Raw genomic sequence first — 18949 nt, forward strand, 5'->3', positions numbered from 1 at the left:
TACATGGAAATAGTGCTGATTTCCCTTTCTGACCACATAAAAGAATGGTGCCAGGAAATCTCAAATCTCCCATGAATTAAATGCCTGTTTCTCACACTAGGGTGATTGCATCTTTCTTTCTGTATGATGTGTTGTAATAAGTATGTTTAAAACAAGGGGGGGGCTGGAAAGACAACAGGGCTTTCTGTAATCCTCTCTCACAAAATGTATTGGAATTGAAAAATGAGTATAAAGGGCACACTGTTAAGATATGGCAATGCATGCATTGTTTTCTACATAATGCAGTCAGGGTCTCCATGGTAAGAAGAAATTTTTATTTTATTTTTTGTCACCATCAGCAGTTAACCTAAAGTAGGAGCTGCTCCATTTCATTATAGGTTAAATGGCTTACTATACAAAACCAGCTGAGAAATGTGCATCATTAACACTGCATTTTTCAATAGGTTTTAAAAACATGCTTTAGGATTAGTGAAGAAAATACAATACAGCATATGTTATTGTTCTGGATTTTTTTTAATAGAAAGCGCTCCTTTTCAGCATTCCCCCTTCAGTGGAGTCACTTAGACACTTCCAGCTGGTGGCAGGGGATACAGCCATAATACAGCTTTCTCTGTCCCAGCTGTCTTTTTCATTACAGTAAATGCATTACGATGGCTGCACTGTTTCGTAAAGGTTCAGGTACAAAAAGGTATAGGAAGAAATCTGCAACTATGTATTTTTGTAGTGACTGCAAGCTTCTGTGAGATCTCTGAATCCTGAATGTGTTCCTGGCTCTGGTCACAGACTTCCTTCCATTTGCTGTAAGGGCTGGCTAAAGGTGCTCAAGGAAATCACCTTTTACGAGGGAGCATTGTTGTAAAGGATTTTTAATGCATTATGGCTCATGCAGCATCACAGTTAAAGAAAAACAAGGAATTAGAAATTAATGCTGCTGAGGAAGAGAATGAGAAAAAAAGAAAACACAGGAAAAGATCCCGGGATCGGAAGAAAAAGGTATCTAGATCTGTGCCAAATTCTGACAGGGGTTCTTTTGTTTTAATTTTCTTACCTTGCTATTGAAGTATCGAGGCTTGTTCTTGCAGGTAACTTGGTAGTTGTTGCACTAATTTGTTAATGTTGTAAAATAGCATTTATAACCATGGCTGTGGGGTTTGCAGAGCAATTGAATGTTTAATTGGATATTAGTTGATTGCAGTGATGATGCAGAAGGTGTACATTCGGTTCCCAGATAAATCACTTGTGTTACTGTGACATGCAAACTGTCTGTGAGTTGAAAATAGTTTGTAACCGGGATGTGAGGTTAAATGCTGAGCTTTTTCCTAGGTTTAAGAGCATAATAGTTTAGCCTTACATACATGCACTTAAAAAGGGATGTGTGTGGAAGCAGATTTTTTTTTTTTTCTTTGTGTTGGGACTGTGTAGCATGTTTGGCTTCTGAAACATCCGTTTTCGGGATAATGTCACAGAAATAAGGTGTTTTGATATTTCTCTTTTTTTCTAAACTTGAGCTGTTTTACAGAATGGGCTGTAACAATCTGTTATTAGCAACTTTCTTTTGTTAGGGAGGTATGTGACTGAGATCACAGAGCCTGGTTTTCTCTGCTGTAGATTTGTCTTAGCTGTAGAAAATCCTCCAGCTAACTAAGATCTGAAAAATTCAGCAGGCACTGCATTGCTCATTGTTCAGGTCAGAGAGCCTCTGTGTGATTCCAGTCTTACAGTTTCTGTCTCTAAGGTATGAACAAAATAGTTATGGTTTGTGGCATAATGACAGATAAAGAGGTCAGCCACTTTGCCAGCTCTGTGGATATGTCCTTAAAAATGACACCTTGTACTCTGCTCCATAGAAATAAGGCACTGCCATGGTTTCTTGTCTTTGGCTGTATTTTATTCTGATTTTGCAAGAACACATCAAGAAGCTGACTATCTTAGTGGAAACCTGGGTATGTAGTATTTCTGTGTGCCTTTGTGAAATCGCCCTAAGGGGACACTGGATAATCTTCACGTGCTCAGAGAAGTGGTGCATGTGCTTCTTAAATGACATGTAGATTTCCTCTAACATATGTGCATCTTTTGTTTGGGTAGGAGTCAGCATTTCTCTGCCCTTTTCTCTTTTTTCTCTGCCATGGCAGTACTATACGTAATGAAAAGCACTAAGAAACCCGCTGCCTTCTGTTCTAGTGAGCACATTAGGAGACTGTTTAGATGGCTGCAGTGAATGTACTGCAGCATGTTAACTGTAGGTATTTTTTCCATGTAAATGTATACATACAGATCTTCTGAATCATCTGCCAATATAAAGGAAAGTGTGAAAATAAGATTCTGTCTTTGGGTCCAATTTTGAGGTGTTGCTGTTTAAAACTGGCCTGAATTAGTAACATTTTTTCTTGTTCACTGTTACGGGTAAGTGCAGGTCTGTAATGCAGCTATCAGGGTGGGATTTTTCCCCCCAGCAGTTAAGAATTTTAGGAGCTGGCTTGTTAACCCATATTTACTTATGACTTGTGAGCTAAAATGTATAGTCTCTCAGTTAACTCTATTCATGATGCAGGAAGACCACGTTGTACTTAATGTGCTCAAATTTAACAATAGCATGCCTAGCCATATCTATGTACTGTCTTTGTGTGAGGGTGCTTTCTCACAGTTTATAATTAAACCAATATAGAAGGGATGTGGCAGTGAGAGGCTCTTGATTCAGTGAGGTGAGACAATTGCTTTGTGGACAAAAATGCTTTATTGTTTATATGACACTGTGCTGTAGAATTGAATCTCTTAGGAGCCGGAGTGGCACATGGAGAGATATCAGCCTATTAATCTCAAATGTGTAGATTTTTTCCAGTGTTTTATTTCTGCATCTTAAGAATGAGATAAAATAAAGAGCTTTATGCTCCACCAGGGGCTTTTGGGGGGGCTCCAATAGCTTATTGCAGTTTCTTTCTGGGTTTCCCTAGGACTTTGCAGACTCAGGGCATGTAGTGGCTCTCTCTGCTAGGAGAATTGTGGATAAAGCAGCAATTTGTCCAGTAATTTATACATTTAGGCATCAGTCTTATAGCAAAGACATGGTTTTGCCCCCCAGTACATAAGACATAGGAAGTCCGATAATTTTGGTTTGACATTTTGTACTTTCCTGACTATTTAAAACATTTTCCCCCCAATTTTTCCACTATGAGTTGTGAGTCACTTCTTGTTCCTCTGCACCACCCACAAGCAAGCAGTACTCAGGGTTTTTTTTGTTGATCACATGATACTGCACAAAGCTAACCTTCGCTTAAGCAGTATACAGAAATATCCTTTAGGGTCTTCCAATCACTTTGGAACAACAGAGTGCTAATGTTTCTGGATAATTTATTCAGCAAGGAGACCAAGGCAGCCAATGGTTAGAAAGTAAGGCTGGTGGGAGCACCTGGTGTCCTAGACTTCATGATACCAGCAGCAGTCATGCTGATTTATGTTCCTATTTAGTTTGAAGATTGCAGTCTGAAGGTAATATTTCACTGGTTTTGACTGATTAAGCAATTCACAGTGTAATAATGTTTCTGTTAAGGCTTGCTTCAATACTTGTATGGGAGAAATGACCTTTTTTTTAAGATACACACAAAACAAAGCTATTATATTTAATTCCATTTAATTTCAAGGTGAGATATTATCAAACAGCTCTGTAGAGACGCTGTGCTTCTGTGCCCTCTGGGCCCACTACACTCTTTCTCTTTGCCTGAATTCAAGACATTTCTGAAGGTTCAGAGCTTACCTAGTTTAACTCATGCAAGATAAAGGGATGGGGCCAGCAAGTGAACAGAGTACAGTGAAGGGTCTGCACTATACAAGTTTCCCATTAATTTTGTTCAAGTTTATATTACAGCTTCAAGCATTTCTGCCTCTGGATGGTTCTGCAGTGTCCTACACTGCAAATGGTTTGAGTACACCCAAGGGCAGACCTAAGCCTTAAATGGTACCATAGAAAAATCCAAGCCACCCTTAATAATAAGTGACTGATAGGATGGCTTACTTGATTCTTCAAAGTGCAGCTCTGTCATGCATAGTTCAGTTTGTGAAAACTAGAAATTGTTTGTCCTATAACAATGTCTGGGAAAAAAATTAGTTGCTTAGTCAGTGCCGATCCTAAAATAAAGGTGAAATCTCAGAACTTTTTTTTTCTGTGTTCTCTGTTCAGTACATAGTAGAAGAGAAGGGCAGGTCTTGGCACTTACTCAATGATTTATGTTGCATAAATATTCAGTAGGACTGAAGTAGTTTCCTTGCATGTAGTGCTTAGGAGCTAGCATGTTCTTTGGGAACACAGAATAGCTTGAACATAATGCAAAGCCTGGCTGCTGCCATCTCTGAGATGTTGAAGGCTGTTGCTGTCACATTTTCTGCTGCTACAAACTTGTGAGCAGCAGGTAAAGTGATGGATACCAGTGTTGCAAATCCTGGTAATTTCATCATAAGCCTCACATAATGTTTTACTTAACTTTCAGGTATGCTGAAAAAAATGCCCTGCAATAGGTATAAATTGAAATGCTGTGTCAGGGGTGATCAAGCTGTAGGTGTGTGGCTGTTCAGATGGCTTTGAGGAGTTTGTGCATCATCTGGGCTGGGCTCTGCGCCCAGCTGCAAGGGCCTGTGGGAGATGGCTTGCACTGCCCAAGGTAGCAGAGCTGGAAACACCTCCCAGGGGCAGCAGGACCCCAGGGGAGCATCATCATATCCTAGTTGGAAGGCTCCCACTGTTTTCTTTCCCCTCAGCTCTCTTGGGGCTGTCAGATGTTTTATGGATCTCAGTCAGCTGTGTCAAGGTTTCAGTACAAGTCTCATAAGGTTGAAAAAATTCACCATTTGCACCAACACAATTAACTTGAGAAAAGGGTTGTGTTCAGACCAGCCTCAGTGCGAGTGGTTTCTTCACTTGGCTTACAGTGATAAACAGGTTGAAGAAAAATAGGGATAATTATTTTTCTGACAGGCGCATGTTCCGACAGTTAATTGTCCTTTGGTTTTACAAAGCAGTTCAGGTTGGAATTGGTGAAGTTTTCACATGCAAACTATACCAGTTATCAAATTAAAACTTGAAATGTGAGCTTCAAAGCCTTTAACTCAGATAACAAGTACAAATCCCCATCTATTTAAAAAAAAAAAATTATTTTATTATCTTTAAACATGTCTCAAGATTTGAGAGATCTGTTTCATGGATTCCAAACAGTTGAATTTCACAGTAGTAGGCAGTAGATAAGTTGGGCACAAATGAGTATTCCTTAACTTGTTAGCATTAAGGCACAGCCAGGCAGATGTTGCTCTAACATTGACCTTTGATAAATGAAAACATTGGGTAGATTTAGGGCCTGAAGGAAAACTTGTTAAATCAGTAATTTTTTCCTAGGTGCAAGTAAAATTTCAGTCGTGTCCTTGATCTTGGACATGATGCGCTGTCAGAGGCAAATCTAACTAAATAAATGTAAGATGGTTTTGATAGATGTTTATGAGCACTCATAGATGGGATATCTACTAGCAGTGCTGAATTCTGAACAGCATGGGGTTTGGTGATGAAAGGGTTTTTCTATTCAGCTGGAAAAACAATTCCTTCCTTGAAGATGACCCCCAAAGGAATGAAAAGATTGCTTTGTATTGTGTGGGTAGCACTACAGCATCATTTGAAGTGGGCACTGCTCAGTTTTAATTTGTTGTTTATAAGGCCAGGAAAAATTTCACACTGTTATGCGTTTACGTTTTTATTTAGGCAAGTTTAGAATCCACCTTTTTCTCTTCCCCTTCTTGATGTCTCAGGATTATGCCATCACTACAGTTGGCCATTATTATTATGCAAATGTCAGTTTGAGTTATAAACCATGTTATGCTTAATGTTACCAGCTCATAGTGGGAGGAGGTGGGGAACAGGGAGGACTAACAATGGCCAAGCTCGCCATTGTAAGACTGCTCACTAACTAGACCTAGACCTGGACTCTCGAAGAGTGTAAGTCAGTACTGTTTCAGCTATTTGGCTGGCATTAATGGAGTCTTTTATCCTTCTGTTTTTTTCAGTGAGGCTGGGTTTTATTTGGGTTTTTTTCGGGGGACAGCTGAAGGAGAGGGGGAAGTGTATCTTCTATAGGAAAATGGATTTTTTTGAAGCAAACCCAAAGTTTAAAGATGATGTTTGGTGAACAGTGATTTTTAAATAAATAAATAAATAAATATCTTTATGAGGATATAAATGTTCAGCCCTGTACCAAAAGTCAAAGCACTGTTAATTTCAAGCTCTTAACTTGCTTAAATTGATGGCTTCAGGAGAAGTTGTGCATAGTTTGATACAATTCCCCTTGGCCATTCGCTAAAGGTTTGTTACTGTGAGCCAAAGTATTTGTGGACTAGTAGAACTGACTGAACACGTGTTAAAATGGAGTGTTAGACTCAAATCAGACTTAGTTTGGCCAAAACAGGGTGTAAGAACTAGGCTCTTGGTGACCGTGATGTGGGTAAAGGAAAGGAATAGATAAAAAAGTTCTGAATTATAAATTGTATTTAAAAGAAAAAAATTACTTAACCCACATGCAAAGCCTGGTGTATTCCCATGTTGATTTGAATGGAAGTTTGGACAATAAAGGGCTGGACTTGTTGCTATTCAGTACTTTGTACAGGTGTTTAGGTCACTGGTAGAGTGCGAACAGGGATTTTCTGACTCAGGCAAGTATTGAGTTGGACTGTGTTGTAAAGGCATAGAGAACTGGGCCTTAAGGGTTTGATCAGGCCTAGAGTACCTGTTGAGATGGAAACATCTTAGGCCTTTTAGCAACTTTACAAAATAATGCCTCCCTGTTAGGTTGGGATGTGTGGGGGTCTCAACGGACATAATACCTCTGCCCCACATTGTTCCTGACTTCAGGAGTCAGGCTATAGCCCTATATATTAAATGGAAAAGGATAGGTGCCTTCAGAGGATAATGTACAGTGTATGTGAGATAAGTTAAAGCAGTGTCCTCATTTTCAAAGGTATCGAGTATCCTCCAGCCCTGCAGCTTCAGCTGAGAGCTTTGGGCATTCTGCAGATCAATCCCTGGCATCTCTGGTGGATGTTTGGGATTGTGTAACGCTTTCAAAACTGTTTCCTGTATGCCTGTTGCCTGAATGTGGTGTTTATGTGGAGCTCGGGTTTGTTGGCCAGTCCTCAGCAAGGTGACTACTTACTGATCTCCATGGAAGAGGTCAGCTTTGTTTTTATTTTTTACAATGATTGAAATCACCATATGATGACTTGGAAGGGAAATCCAACAGAATGTTCCTTTAATATTTACGTAAGTAAGACTAATGTGAACAGGAGAACTAGATTGAAATAAGAAGATTGTTTTACTAGTGGAAAAGAAAATTCACTCTGGGATATATTTATATTAAAAAAAAAAAAAGTTTTGCCAATAAGCTGGAATTCTCCATTATTTAGAAAGCCATGACTATTTAACATAACTTTCTCCATATAAAATTGTTAGTTCCCTGATGTACACAAGCATTTTAATGCCTTTGTATTCTGTACAAGAACTAAAACTCTATTTTGCCTTTGTAGTTGCAGAAAGACACAAGACGCATTGCACTGCCTAGTCACGTTCAGTTGGACGTTATTTCAGAAAAGTTTTTATGGTTGGTTTTAACAACCTGAATGATGTACTTTACCTTTTTGGTTGTTCAGCTGTGTTTTATTCACAGTTTTGGATTTTAGCCTGTTGGGCAGCTGAAGTGTCTAATGTATTATATGTTGTGTCATCATGGTTTATGTATCAATTTTAAATCTCAGTTTGAGTTTCATTTCAGTATCTTCCTATTTTTTCGTGGAAAATAATACATAATTAAAGAGAAATGTACAAGGGTAGAAGGGGTTCACTTATGTTTCTGGTATCCTAGGTTATGCAGAATATATCTTACTCCACATTTATCCAACTGGAATTAACAGGACTTTACAGAAGTAGTTACTTGATAGAAGTAGTAGTATCCAAGGCCTCTGTTAACATACCGATTGCTCATTAGCAAAAGCAGGAAATGAAGGTCTATACCTTAACAGGTATTCACTACCCTATCACAGCAAGTTATACAGACACAAATGTCTGCATTTATTTCTTGGGTATAATATAGAATCATAGAATCATAGAATAGTTAGGGTTGGAAAGGACCTTGAGATCATCTAGTTCCAACCCCCCTGCCATGGGCAGGGACACCCCACACTAAACCATGCCACACAAGGCTCTGTCCAACCTGGCCTTGAACACCGCCAAGGATGGAGCATTCACAACCTCCCTGGGCAACCCATTCCAGTGCCTCACCACCCTCTCAGTAAAGAATTTCTTCCTTATATCCAATCTAAACTTCCCTCGTTTAAGTTTGAACCCGTTAACCCTTGTCCTGTCACTACAGTCCCTGATGAAGAATCCCTCCCCAGCATCCTTGTAGGCCCCCTTCAGATACTGGAAGGCTGCTATGAGGTCTCCACACAGCCTTCTCTTCTCCAGGCTGAACAGCCCCAACTTTCTCAGCCTGTCTCCATACGGGAGGTGCTCCAGTCCCCTGATCATCCTCGTGGCCCTCCTCTGGACCTGTTCCAACAGTTCCATGTCCTTTTTATGTTGAGGACACCAGAACTGCACACAATACTCCAAGTGAGGTCTCACAAGGGCAGAGTAGAGGGGCAGGATCAGCTCCTTTGACCTGCTGGTCACGCTCCTCTTGATGCGGCTCAGGATACAGTTGGCTTTCTGGGCTGGGAGCGCACACTGAAGCCGGCTCATGTTCATTTTCTCATCAACCAACACCCCTAAGTCCTTCTCTGCAGGGCTGCTCTGAATCTCTTCTCTGCCCAACCTGTAGCTGTGCCTGGGATTGCTCTGACCCAGGTGTAGGACCTTGCACTTGGCATGGTTAAACTTCATAAGGTTGGCATCAGTCCACCTCACAAGCGTGTCGAGGTCCCTCTGGATGGCATCCCTTCCCTCTGGCGTATCAACCGAACCACACAGCTTGGTGTCGTCGGGAAACTTGCTGAGGGCGCACTCAATCCCACTGTCCATGTCACCGACAAAGATGTTGAACAAGACCAGTCCCAACACCGATCCCTGAGGGACACCACTCGTTACCGGTCTCCAGCTGGACATCGAGCCATTGACCACAACTCTTTGCGTGCAGCCATCCAGCCAGTTCTTTATCCACCGAGTGGTCCACCCATCAAATTGATGTCTCTCCAATTTAGAGACAAGGATGTCATGTGGGACAGTGTCAAAGGCTTTGCATGTATTTTTTATGACATGTATCATAGTGCCTAGTGAAGGCTACCTCAGCAAAATCTCTGTTAGTACCAGGAGCCAGGCAGGCTCACAGATGTGCTAGGTGCTCCACCCATGGAATTAATAATTAGTAAATACAAAACCCATCTGTGATCATGTCACTTGCATCCCTTGTGAAGGAAGGGATGCAAGTATGACTTTGATACCTGATCCAATGTCAGTGGAAATCACTGCCTGCTTTCTGCAAAGAAGTCCATGATGGCTTATAGAAGATTGTGGTTAGTCAATTCTGAGTGGATTTCCAAAGAGCTCTCAGTTTTGGTGCATATTGAAGGAAAATCACTGGTGACTAAACAAGCTTGAATTGCATTCATGTAATACCCACTCATTCGTAATACCCCCCTAAGTACATATGCACAGATGGGATGAGGGTATGTCAATTGTTTTTATTTTTGTAGAATATGTATGGTATTTTTGAAAGCAGAAAAGTGTATCTTCTTTTTATGAAATCTTGTCAGTTTAGCCCTGAGCTACATCCCCATTCTTAACCCTGTGGCCTCTGCCTTTTGAAATAAGCTGCTACTAAGTAGCCAGGCTCTGCTGGAGTAAGGGAGTTGAAAGTCAGGAGACAGGTAGTTGCTGAATTCTGAGTGCCATGAAAGGATTTCCTGGAGTTGCTGAAGTGGCTGTTTATGCATAATCACATTTCAAAAATAAGCACCATGATTATGCAAATCCTTGAACTCTTACACACTACAAACAACTAGTAACCAATCTGAATTCAAATACTGCCACAGTTCACTAGTACTGAGGAGCAACCATGGGGTGTAACATAAATACTCTTTTCTTTTAATGATGATGTGATCTGCCAAGCTGGGGATGATGCTGTTGTAAACAGCTGTTTGCATGGCATCTTTGTGCTCTCATTGCTCAAGAATTTGGCCTGAGTAGAAAAATGCATACCCCCTGCAAGTGAAAGATTTATAAACAGCAAAACATATATGTAACGCATGTACTATGTGAATGAGTTGATATGTATGCAGGGCAAGAGCAGCAGGGGAGATGCTGGTCAGGGATGTGGTTGTGACTCCATACAGGATGTGGGGAGCACAGGCTGGACTCCCTGTGCCTAACATCAGTCCCCTTGCTTCATAGCCCTGAGTCAGGCACCTCCAAAGTGTCCCTGATTCCCACAGCAATTCTCCATCTGTGTTAGGAGATGAAGAATTTACTTACATTGGGAGAGGCTGCATGGTGCTACAAGGGTTTTAGTTTCAGAGGAAGCATGTTCTTTTTGCTTCCATGCAGAGGCTCTTGGAAAGCCATGCTCAGCCTACTGCCAGTGCTGTTGGGTCCTTAGGGAGAAGCTGTCCGCAAAGTTGTCAGTGGTGTTTTCAGAAGTGTATACCATGTGGGTGAATATAAATAAGTTTTTTCATTGTGCAGTCTACAATGTGATTCTGTTCCATTGCTGCCATTGATTCCTAAAGGCATTATAAATCCTTTTTTTAATGAAAAGGCAGTTTGAAAGAAAAAGTCATTAGAGATAATAAATCAAAAAGTTAAATTGTCTCTTTCAAACTTCTATCACTTTTCTTTTGCAATTCTTCAGATGACAGCATCACCGTCCAGTTCCGTATCACATTCTGAATTCACAAAGCTCAGAACAATTCACAAGTCAGTGCAGTTACTGATATCTACCTTTCAGTTAGCTCCCACAGACTTGCATATTCTAAAGAGCTTTCCTTAAAGGCTGTACTAAAATGAGACACCACAGTGATGCTATCCTGTCTGTACCCTCTAATAAAGCATACTTTTACCTGCCTTATTTGGTTTTGATAGAAGATAGAGTTGTGGAATTCACTTTCTGTTCAGCACATTGTTTCATTTGCTGGGGGACTACTTTCAAATGTCAGGATATAGAATAACTCTATTGTTGACTTCCTTCAGTTAATCAAGATTGTTACAGCTAGCCTGGCTAGCTGTCCTTCCCAGTGGCATGTCTTGTATGTTGTCCCCAAGCTTACTCATCTGAAGGGGTCTCCGTGTTCTCTGGGAACCTGTAGAAAAGCAGAGCTGTATAATATCCACTGAATAGATACTCCTCCCACTTCCCAACAGGAGTTTACAGGGCATTTTACTAACAGAAGGCTAAGATGGAACCGAGCCACTGGCTGTAGCTACCCATGTGTTACTTTCAAGTAATTTTTCCAGGGTTCTAATGAGAGTATCTTATAGACATTTGTAGCTTTAAGTGAGCTTCCTTCATAAATTGAATAATTTTATTTTCTCATACACAGCTTTTCTCTTCTTTCTCCCATAACTGTATCACCACTTCTTCCGGACCCTACGATCGTATCTCTGAAATTGCAATCATTTCCCATTCAGTAATCACTGCTTAACATTTAGCATTTGCAGCCATCTCATCAGCTGAATTTACCTTTGGCCTGTGAGGAAATATCAGTGTCTGTGTGATCTGGGTCTAAAACCTGTTCTCCTGCCCCCTTCAGATTTGTATGACTCTAGCAGTCATCTCTGGTGCTGAGGCTAATGTTTTCATGCACAGACCTTAGGAAAGCAGATATTATTCAGAAATACACTGCTGACTGGACGCTGAAGCACAGGCAAGTAAGTCTGGAGGGCTGTCCATGCCTGAGGAGAAAGATCCTCCAAGAGGGGAGATACGTGTACCAAACACTTCATGGTGCAGCAAGTTAAAAAAGAACCTCAATCTATGTGTGAGTAAATGCATCATTCTCCTGTAGTACTGTGGAAGCTTCTCTCAAAAGAGGCGGGTTTTGGCCAGCAGACAGGATGTTCTGGAGGGTGGCTGTATACAGTTTCCTTTTTCTTATATAAGACTCTGAAAAGTTAAAACATCCCTAGTGAAACATTGCTGAGGAGTGGGTGGGAAAGGCTTTTTTAAATACATTTTTACCATCTAAGCAAATATAACATCTTCAAGGAGAATCACTGGGTGCACTGGATACCTGCAGTCCTACTTTTTCCTACCACTTGATTTAATTTGAAACCACCAGCACTTTGAAGCTGTTAAACATCAAAATTCTGATAACTAAAGACTGCTGGTTTTCTACCAGTCTGAAAAGATTAAAAAGATGTTGACAGGAAAACATTTCTCATGACAGTGGGTGCACAATCAAAGTTTCTAAGTAGGGCAGCCTGAGAAACAGCCAACGCTTTTTAACAGTTATGGGAAAGTGTATGTTGTTTGATGTTCCTATCTGATATTTTCCTGTCTACCTTTTTTATAATATCAGAATGTCTGATTATGCTTAAAGAAGGCTTAAGAAATGTTTTGCACACTCAGCACACACTACCCACACAAAAGATAAAAGTATGCAAACTTCCAAGTCATCCAAGCAACAAAGGGTAGGGAGTTTTCTCACTGACTCTTTCAGTTTGATCTTCAGCAGTTTATTTAATCCCTGGTTTTCCTCTCTGTAAAATATCTCTGTATTTCTCTTGCATTTTAAGGATTTCTCTTCAAATGACAAGCACTGACTGTTTTTCTGTTTTTAATGAAGAATATATTTTGTATATCTTTTGTAAGGACCATTGTTACAAAATAAAGCCTGTGAAGGGTTCATAGATTTTTAAGGACTTCAGAGCTGCTCAGTGCTGCCCTAGTGTGTGACCTATTGGCTGTGTCCACAGCTCCCAGGAACATTTTTACTGGTGTCTTGACATAATTCTGGAGGAGAATGTGGTTTTTAAAGAAGTATATGATTTTTAGAAAGCTCTTGGTGGGGAGAAAGCGTGCATGGTAACTATTCTCATTATGGACCTTGGTATTCAGTATAAATATCCAATTTGTTATTTATATTAAATTTCTTTTATATTTTCCACCAAGCTATTTGCTAAAGGCTGTTTTAGAATGACTGATCATACTAGTTAAGTGTTAAATAGAAATGTGTGCTATTGCCAAAGATTTATTTAAAGCTCTTTCAGAATTGTTTCTGTTTATCCCACCCAATATACAGTAAAATTGTCCAAACCCTCTTTTTAGAACTGTATGAATTCAATCTAAAATGGCTAAATGTAGTGTATTTCATAATGTCATATTTATCATCTTGTTGACCTACGGGCCTGTTATCCTTGAAGCTAAACTCACTGAATTGTGTTCAAGTCATAGGTCCAATTAGAAGGACCACTGAACATATGCAATAAATTCAGCTTGAAAGACCACATGCACAATCTGCCTTTGGTTGGAAAGCCAAGAGATGCTTTGGTCACAAGAGATGTGACCAAACAAGAACCGCAGGGAAGCTGTTCAAAACCGTAGCCCTTTGTTCCCAGCAGCAAAGCTGCTCCTTTCTCCTTGTTTACCACTAAATGCAAATGAGCAAACAAAGCTGGTGCATTTTTAAAACAAGTCAATCTGAAAGAAGATGAGAAAAATTAATGGGAGTGTTAGAAAGGGCCTTGATATAGAAATGGGAGCAGCGATTAAATGGGAGATACAAGAGGAGTGACTGGGGCAGCTGACCCAGAAGTTTCATTTTATTTTGGCTGTAGCTATCTGCTGGGACATGAACTGAGGAGCTCCTTATTAACCCACAGTGTTTTGCCCAGGCTGAATCAGTAAATGAAACCCAGGAGGGGAGGAAGCAGAATAGGACAAAGCTAGCAAACATTCAGTCCCTACTGGGGACTGGGCTCCAAATCCTGCTGAGTCCAGTCAGGCCTGCAATTCCTTTCAGGACAGTGCAGATATTCTCTATGATCAGTAATGGTGATGTACGGCTGATAAGATGGATAAGGGGTGGCTTGCTTCTCTGAGAGCGTTAGCTGTACTGCAAGCAAGCAAATACAGGGCTGCATGCAGGTCTGCTGCTTTCTGATTGCATTGCTGCTTTGGGGCTGCAGTTGTCCTTGAGAACCCCTTCTCCCCAGACAGAGATGCTGGCTTGTTAGGGGGAGAAATTCAGGCATGGAAGTAGGCAAAAAGATAAAAATCCTCTAGCTTTATATGGCAGGGTGAGAAATTTAATTGATTGGAAAACATCCAAGAAATTGCATCTGATTAAGTCCTTGAAAAGATAAGATCTCGTATCCATTACCTGGTTGCGTGAATTTACACTGTGGGTATGTAGCCTAGTGCCTTGTCAAGGTCCACATACAAAGAGGTAACCACAAATTAATCGGGGCTTGTCAGTTTTAAGGGTTTTTTTTTTTTTTAATACAAAATGAGCAATACATTTACTCCTAAAAAACAGCAATTGTTTGCAAAACCAGCAGTCTTCTAACCAAAATACCTATATATTTTAATTCTTAAGGTTTAAGAGTGAAAACAAAATTCAGTTTCCTGTGTTTCTATGTGCATGTCTTTGTGTTTAGTTTTCTTTTGCAGTAAAATTTTCTCACATTTTCTTGACAAGTCAGAATCTCTGTCCTAGTTTTTGCAAGACATGCTCTCTACAACTACATTGCTGTTTCCTAGACAATAATTGTCTGAAAGAGTTGCGTGAAAGACGAGCAAAGGTAATATCCCTCAAGGAAAGATAAAGTCACAGATTACATTCATGTTCACACGTTAACAGTATCTTAAGGAAAGATTGAGGAAATTACAAAGACAAAAAACAAAACTGGAGGAAGAGTGGAGGGAGATCTCACAAAATCCCTTCCAGAGCTTTTGAAGGCTTGTGTCTGGGACTTTGCAATACATTGGGTGTTCCTGTGGGTTCAGTTTTGTCTGTTTTAGCTGTTCAAAACAGTTACTTTTTTTTTTTCTTTTTTTTAAGATGCATATTTTTAGAAGCTAGCGACAGTTGATTTTGTTAATATCAGCTATTTTATGCATTTATTGTTCAGATGAATATTCAGTCCTTTGCAGGTTGGATAGTTTTGTTCATGCAAACATAAATTGAATGAATATATGAAGTCTTATTAGCATGAGGGCTGCCTGGAATCAGTTTGATTTTATGAGTAGCCAGTTATTGTGATTCAATAAATGTGATTGTCTATAGTTCTTATATTTGGTGGTTACAGATTAGGGCTGCATAGCTTTAGGGAGGTTTTTCTAACAGTACAATTTAGGTTTAATATATAGCAGCCTTATTTTGGATACATACTGCTGTTTGAAGAAGACACATTAATGGCTGCTTAGGGGAGGAGCAGTGGCAAGAGAGAACAAGGTTAGAGGTAGCTCAGAAGGAGTGTATTAACCAGCCTCAGAATGACAACATGCACTTTTTGTAAATAGCAAAACCAGAATGTTTAGTAGCAGAGTGGTGATAATAATGCTGGATTTCAGACTTGCATCTGTAATGAGAAGAAGACATATTTTGTGGGAGACTGTTGATGGCTGTGCTGGCACTGCATACTAACAATCAAACGAAGTTATCAGAGGAAGGCCGGTCCTTCAGCCTTGCATTGTTAGGGTACCGCTGGTATTTGAAAGAACATTTTTCTTCTATTCTGATGTATTAAAAGCATTAAGATTGCACTTTAAAAGGTGCTGCATGACTTAAATCTTGTTCCATTGTACTTAGAATGACTTTTAAAAATGTTTGACCCAGGGCCATAGCATTGCTGCCTTTCCTGAATGATGCTGCCAAATGCAATGGGAGTGAATGTGAGAAGGAATCAAACCACTTGTAGCTTAGCCTGCAAAATGAGAGGAACTCACCTATCTCGTCAGAAAGAGGAAATTAAGTAAATCTTTCCCTCCAGAGAATTAAGTTTCATTGCTTTGATTTTAAAAAACTCTAGCTTCAAAAGATGTATTTGCTGTTGTAATTGAAATGCACAGGGAAAAATGATGTCATGTGCTGGCAGATTTCAGTTTTCAGAAAGCAGAATATTTTCAACTAGGTAGGCTGATCAGCTTTACGTGTTGGGCTGATGGGAAAGGAAAACTTTGGGCAGCTTCTGGTTTTGAGATTTTTATTTAATTTTTGTCTCTGCTTTCAGTAAGAAAAATCAGACAATAAAAAGGTGCTGACAAATGACTAAGCAAACTTCACAATATCTTTGCTTCTGTTGTCATGGGTCTGATTAGTCGAAAGTGCTAAATATTCTGGCACTAATCCAACAATGTACTTAAGCATGCACTTAAGTTTAAGTCTATTTGTAAATCAGTTGAGTAGAGGGAGCACTGTGTGCTTAAAACCTAGTCCAGTCTTAAGTGATGTGTTCAATGAGGCCCATGATGCCTACCCATCAGTAGAGTTTTTGCAAGGAAAGATCCATCCTGAAAAGCTGTTATCCCAGCTCTGCAAACAAGGTTGAGTGTGAACACCTGTGAGTTGGAGATAACATCATTTACCTTGAAGAGCACATTGAAATATTGGGGACTCTGATCAACTCCAAAATTTGACATTTCTAAGACATTGCTGTCTTTATAGGTGCTTTTTAAAAAACTCGTGTCATCAGAATTTATGCATCAGTGAACAATGGCCAAACACTGACAGCGAGAAAACCTTGAAAATGAAAACAATAAATCCATTAAATAAGGCAAAGAAGGCTACCTAGCATTAAATCACAGCTGATCATTGCACTCATTGTATTGATTTAATCATGGTTATTAAGCAGCTAATTAAGTCATCATATGGCTGGTGTCACAGCAGTATTAATCCAGTATATAAAGTGTAAGTATATACATTCTCCTTTGGGCAGTTATTTGTATGCCACAAACTAATGTAAATTTGGAACATACTGTTAAAAGCCTAGCAACTAATTCAGGCCATTTTTTTTCAGCTAAGAGTTTCTTTATTTGAAAAATACAGAGTTTAATACACTTACTATCACAAACTTGATCTAAGCTCAGCAAAATATTTAAGTCAATAGCAAGATTAACACATTCTGAAAAGAAGAAAACCAAAACGAAACCAAACAAACCAATAATTTTGAAAATGAAAAAACCCACAGTCACTTGAAAGCTTTGTTTTGGCATGTTGAACCAAAGGATTTTATTTTAAATATTTTCTTTGTTTTGAAATTTATTTGCAAGTGTTTTGGAAAGCTGAAAATCCTGATTGCAATATTTCATTTATATTCAGCAAGGGATTCCTAAAATAATTTCTGTATAATCTGGTGAATTTCCCCAACCCCCCCCTTTTATTCCCATGAACAAAGGGCGCCATTTCAATCCCTAACACTGCTCTCTTTGCTACAGCCCTCCAAATACATCATGACCCTATGGCAAATTCAGTCTCATGAAAACTATTAAGGATCAGCTTACCCTAAGACTGCAAGTGAAATGAAATACGAGCCCCTGGTGATGGCAGTTAAGCATGTACTGTCATTCTTGTCATATACGTGATTCTGGAGACTCAAATAAGCAATAAAATACTTCATTGGTATTATTCAGATGATCATGTTCTTTGTGACATTGCACGAATATGTCTCATTTTGTAAAGTGGAGTACGTTAATTTACTTTAGTGTCTTCCTAAACCCAGGAGTGAAACATGAGCATCTCTATTATCATTAATACAGGTATTTCATGCTGTGTGCTCTTTTAGTGACTGCTCCATTCCGTGTTTGTGATGGTATTAATACTAATTACAAGTAACTAAAATCTGGGCTGCCTGCTGAACTGGGGGTGAATTATGCACCTGGAAGTTTGAAGCCCTCCATCTTCCTCTCCCCTTCAGGAGAAGGTTTTTTACTGAGGTGGCTGTCAGGGTGAGGCCCAGTACTAGAGAGGAACTCGTAATTCTATAGACATGTTGATTTACACATCTGTTTCCTCTTTCAAGAGAATAGACTTTTTTTTGATGTTTTGCAACCTTTTTAAAAACTAGTTAGGCCGATGGATTCAAACCTAAGACTGCTAAGACAACTATTTAAAATCACAGCTATTATGTATTTTAATTTCCTCTGCTGGAGAGTACCCCAAAACACTCATTATGTGGAGGGTATAATCTCTGAACAAATGACATGGTGGAATTAATGAACAATTAACTGTGATCAGATGTTATAAACAGAGCTGATTAGAATCCACACATGCCTGGGTTTTAGAAAGACTTTCTTTTGACTCAGCTTTAGGTTGCTGAGGTAGGACCATGCAGTTCTCATTTCTTATTCGTGGTGTGAGCATAACATCATTTCCTCTGAGGTAAGGCTGCATCTCCTTGTTTTCATGGCAACCAGACGAAGAATTAATCTGTTCTTTAACTTCTATGTGTGGAGAGGGTAGGGATGAGGAAAACAAGGTTTTTTTTCCTGCTGATTTTCCTCTTATCCGTTTAGTTAATATGTTGAAGTTACAGACTTCCTCTCATATCCTAGAGACTATTCTCCAATATCCCATGTGGTGATTAAGTCAGAGAGAATATTGTAAAGCTGGAAGGGAGTATCTGTCCCCAGTAGCAACGGCTGCATGGTGGTGTATGCAGTGTGCAATGCAGTTACTGTGCTGTGCAATTTACTGTCATCATTAAATGAAACAAGAGTCAGGTGAACCGTAGAAATTCCATCTGCATTCACAGTGGGCTCCATGCATACTATTTACACTTTTTTTCCTGTCACTTTATTTAACTTCCACATGTTTATGTTTAGTAAATTAATACCATTATAAATTTTATGATGATTCTTTCAAAACAATAACATCAGATACTGTGATCAAGAAAATTTTGAACCTCAAAGGGAAAGTGCTTCTGTCATTTTAAAATAAAAGCAGGCCCTGAGTTCTCCTACTGTCATTGGGGACAGGCGAGGATTTGTTTCAG

General features: G+C 39.6%; 1 protein-coding gene across 2 annotated transcripts in view; it reads left to right on the plus strand.

The window, feature by feature from the left end:
- Positions 1-876: 876 nt before the first annotated feature.
- The window catches only part of ANK3 (ankyrin 3), a gene marked incomplete at both ends in the record, with an annotated part of 206550 nt that continues 188477 nt past the window's right edge, over positions 877-18949 (plus strand). For both annotated transcript variants that reach the window (XM_080621696.1, XM_080621697.1), the window contains one exon: positions 877-993. In XM_080621696.1, coding sequence (XP_080477822.1) covers positions 877-993 — 117 coding nt within the window. The remainder of the gene's footprint in view (positions 994-18949) is intronic.

Source organism: Psittacula echo (genome assembly GCF_963264785.1).
Source record: "Psittacula echo genome assembly, chromosome: 6".
NCBI classification, from domain to species: Eukaryota; Metazoa; Chordata; class Aves; order Psittaciformes; family Psittacidae; genus Psittacula; species Psittacula echo.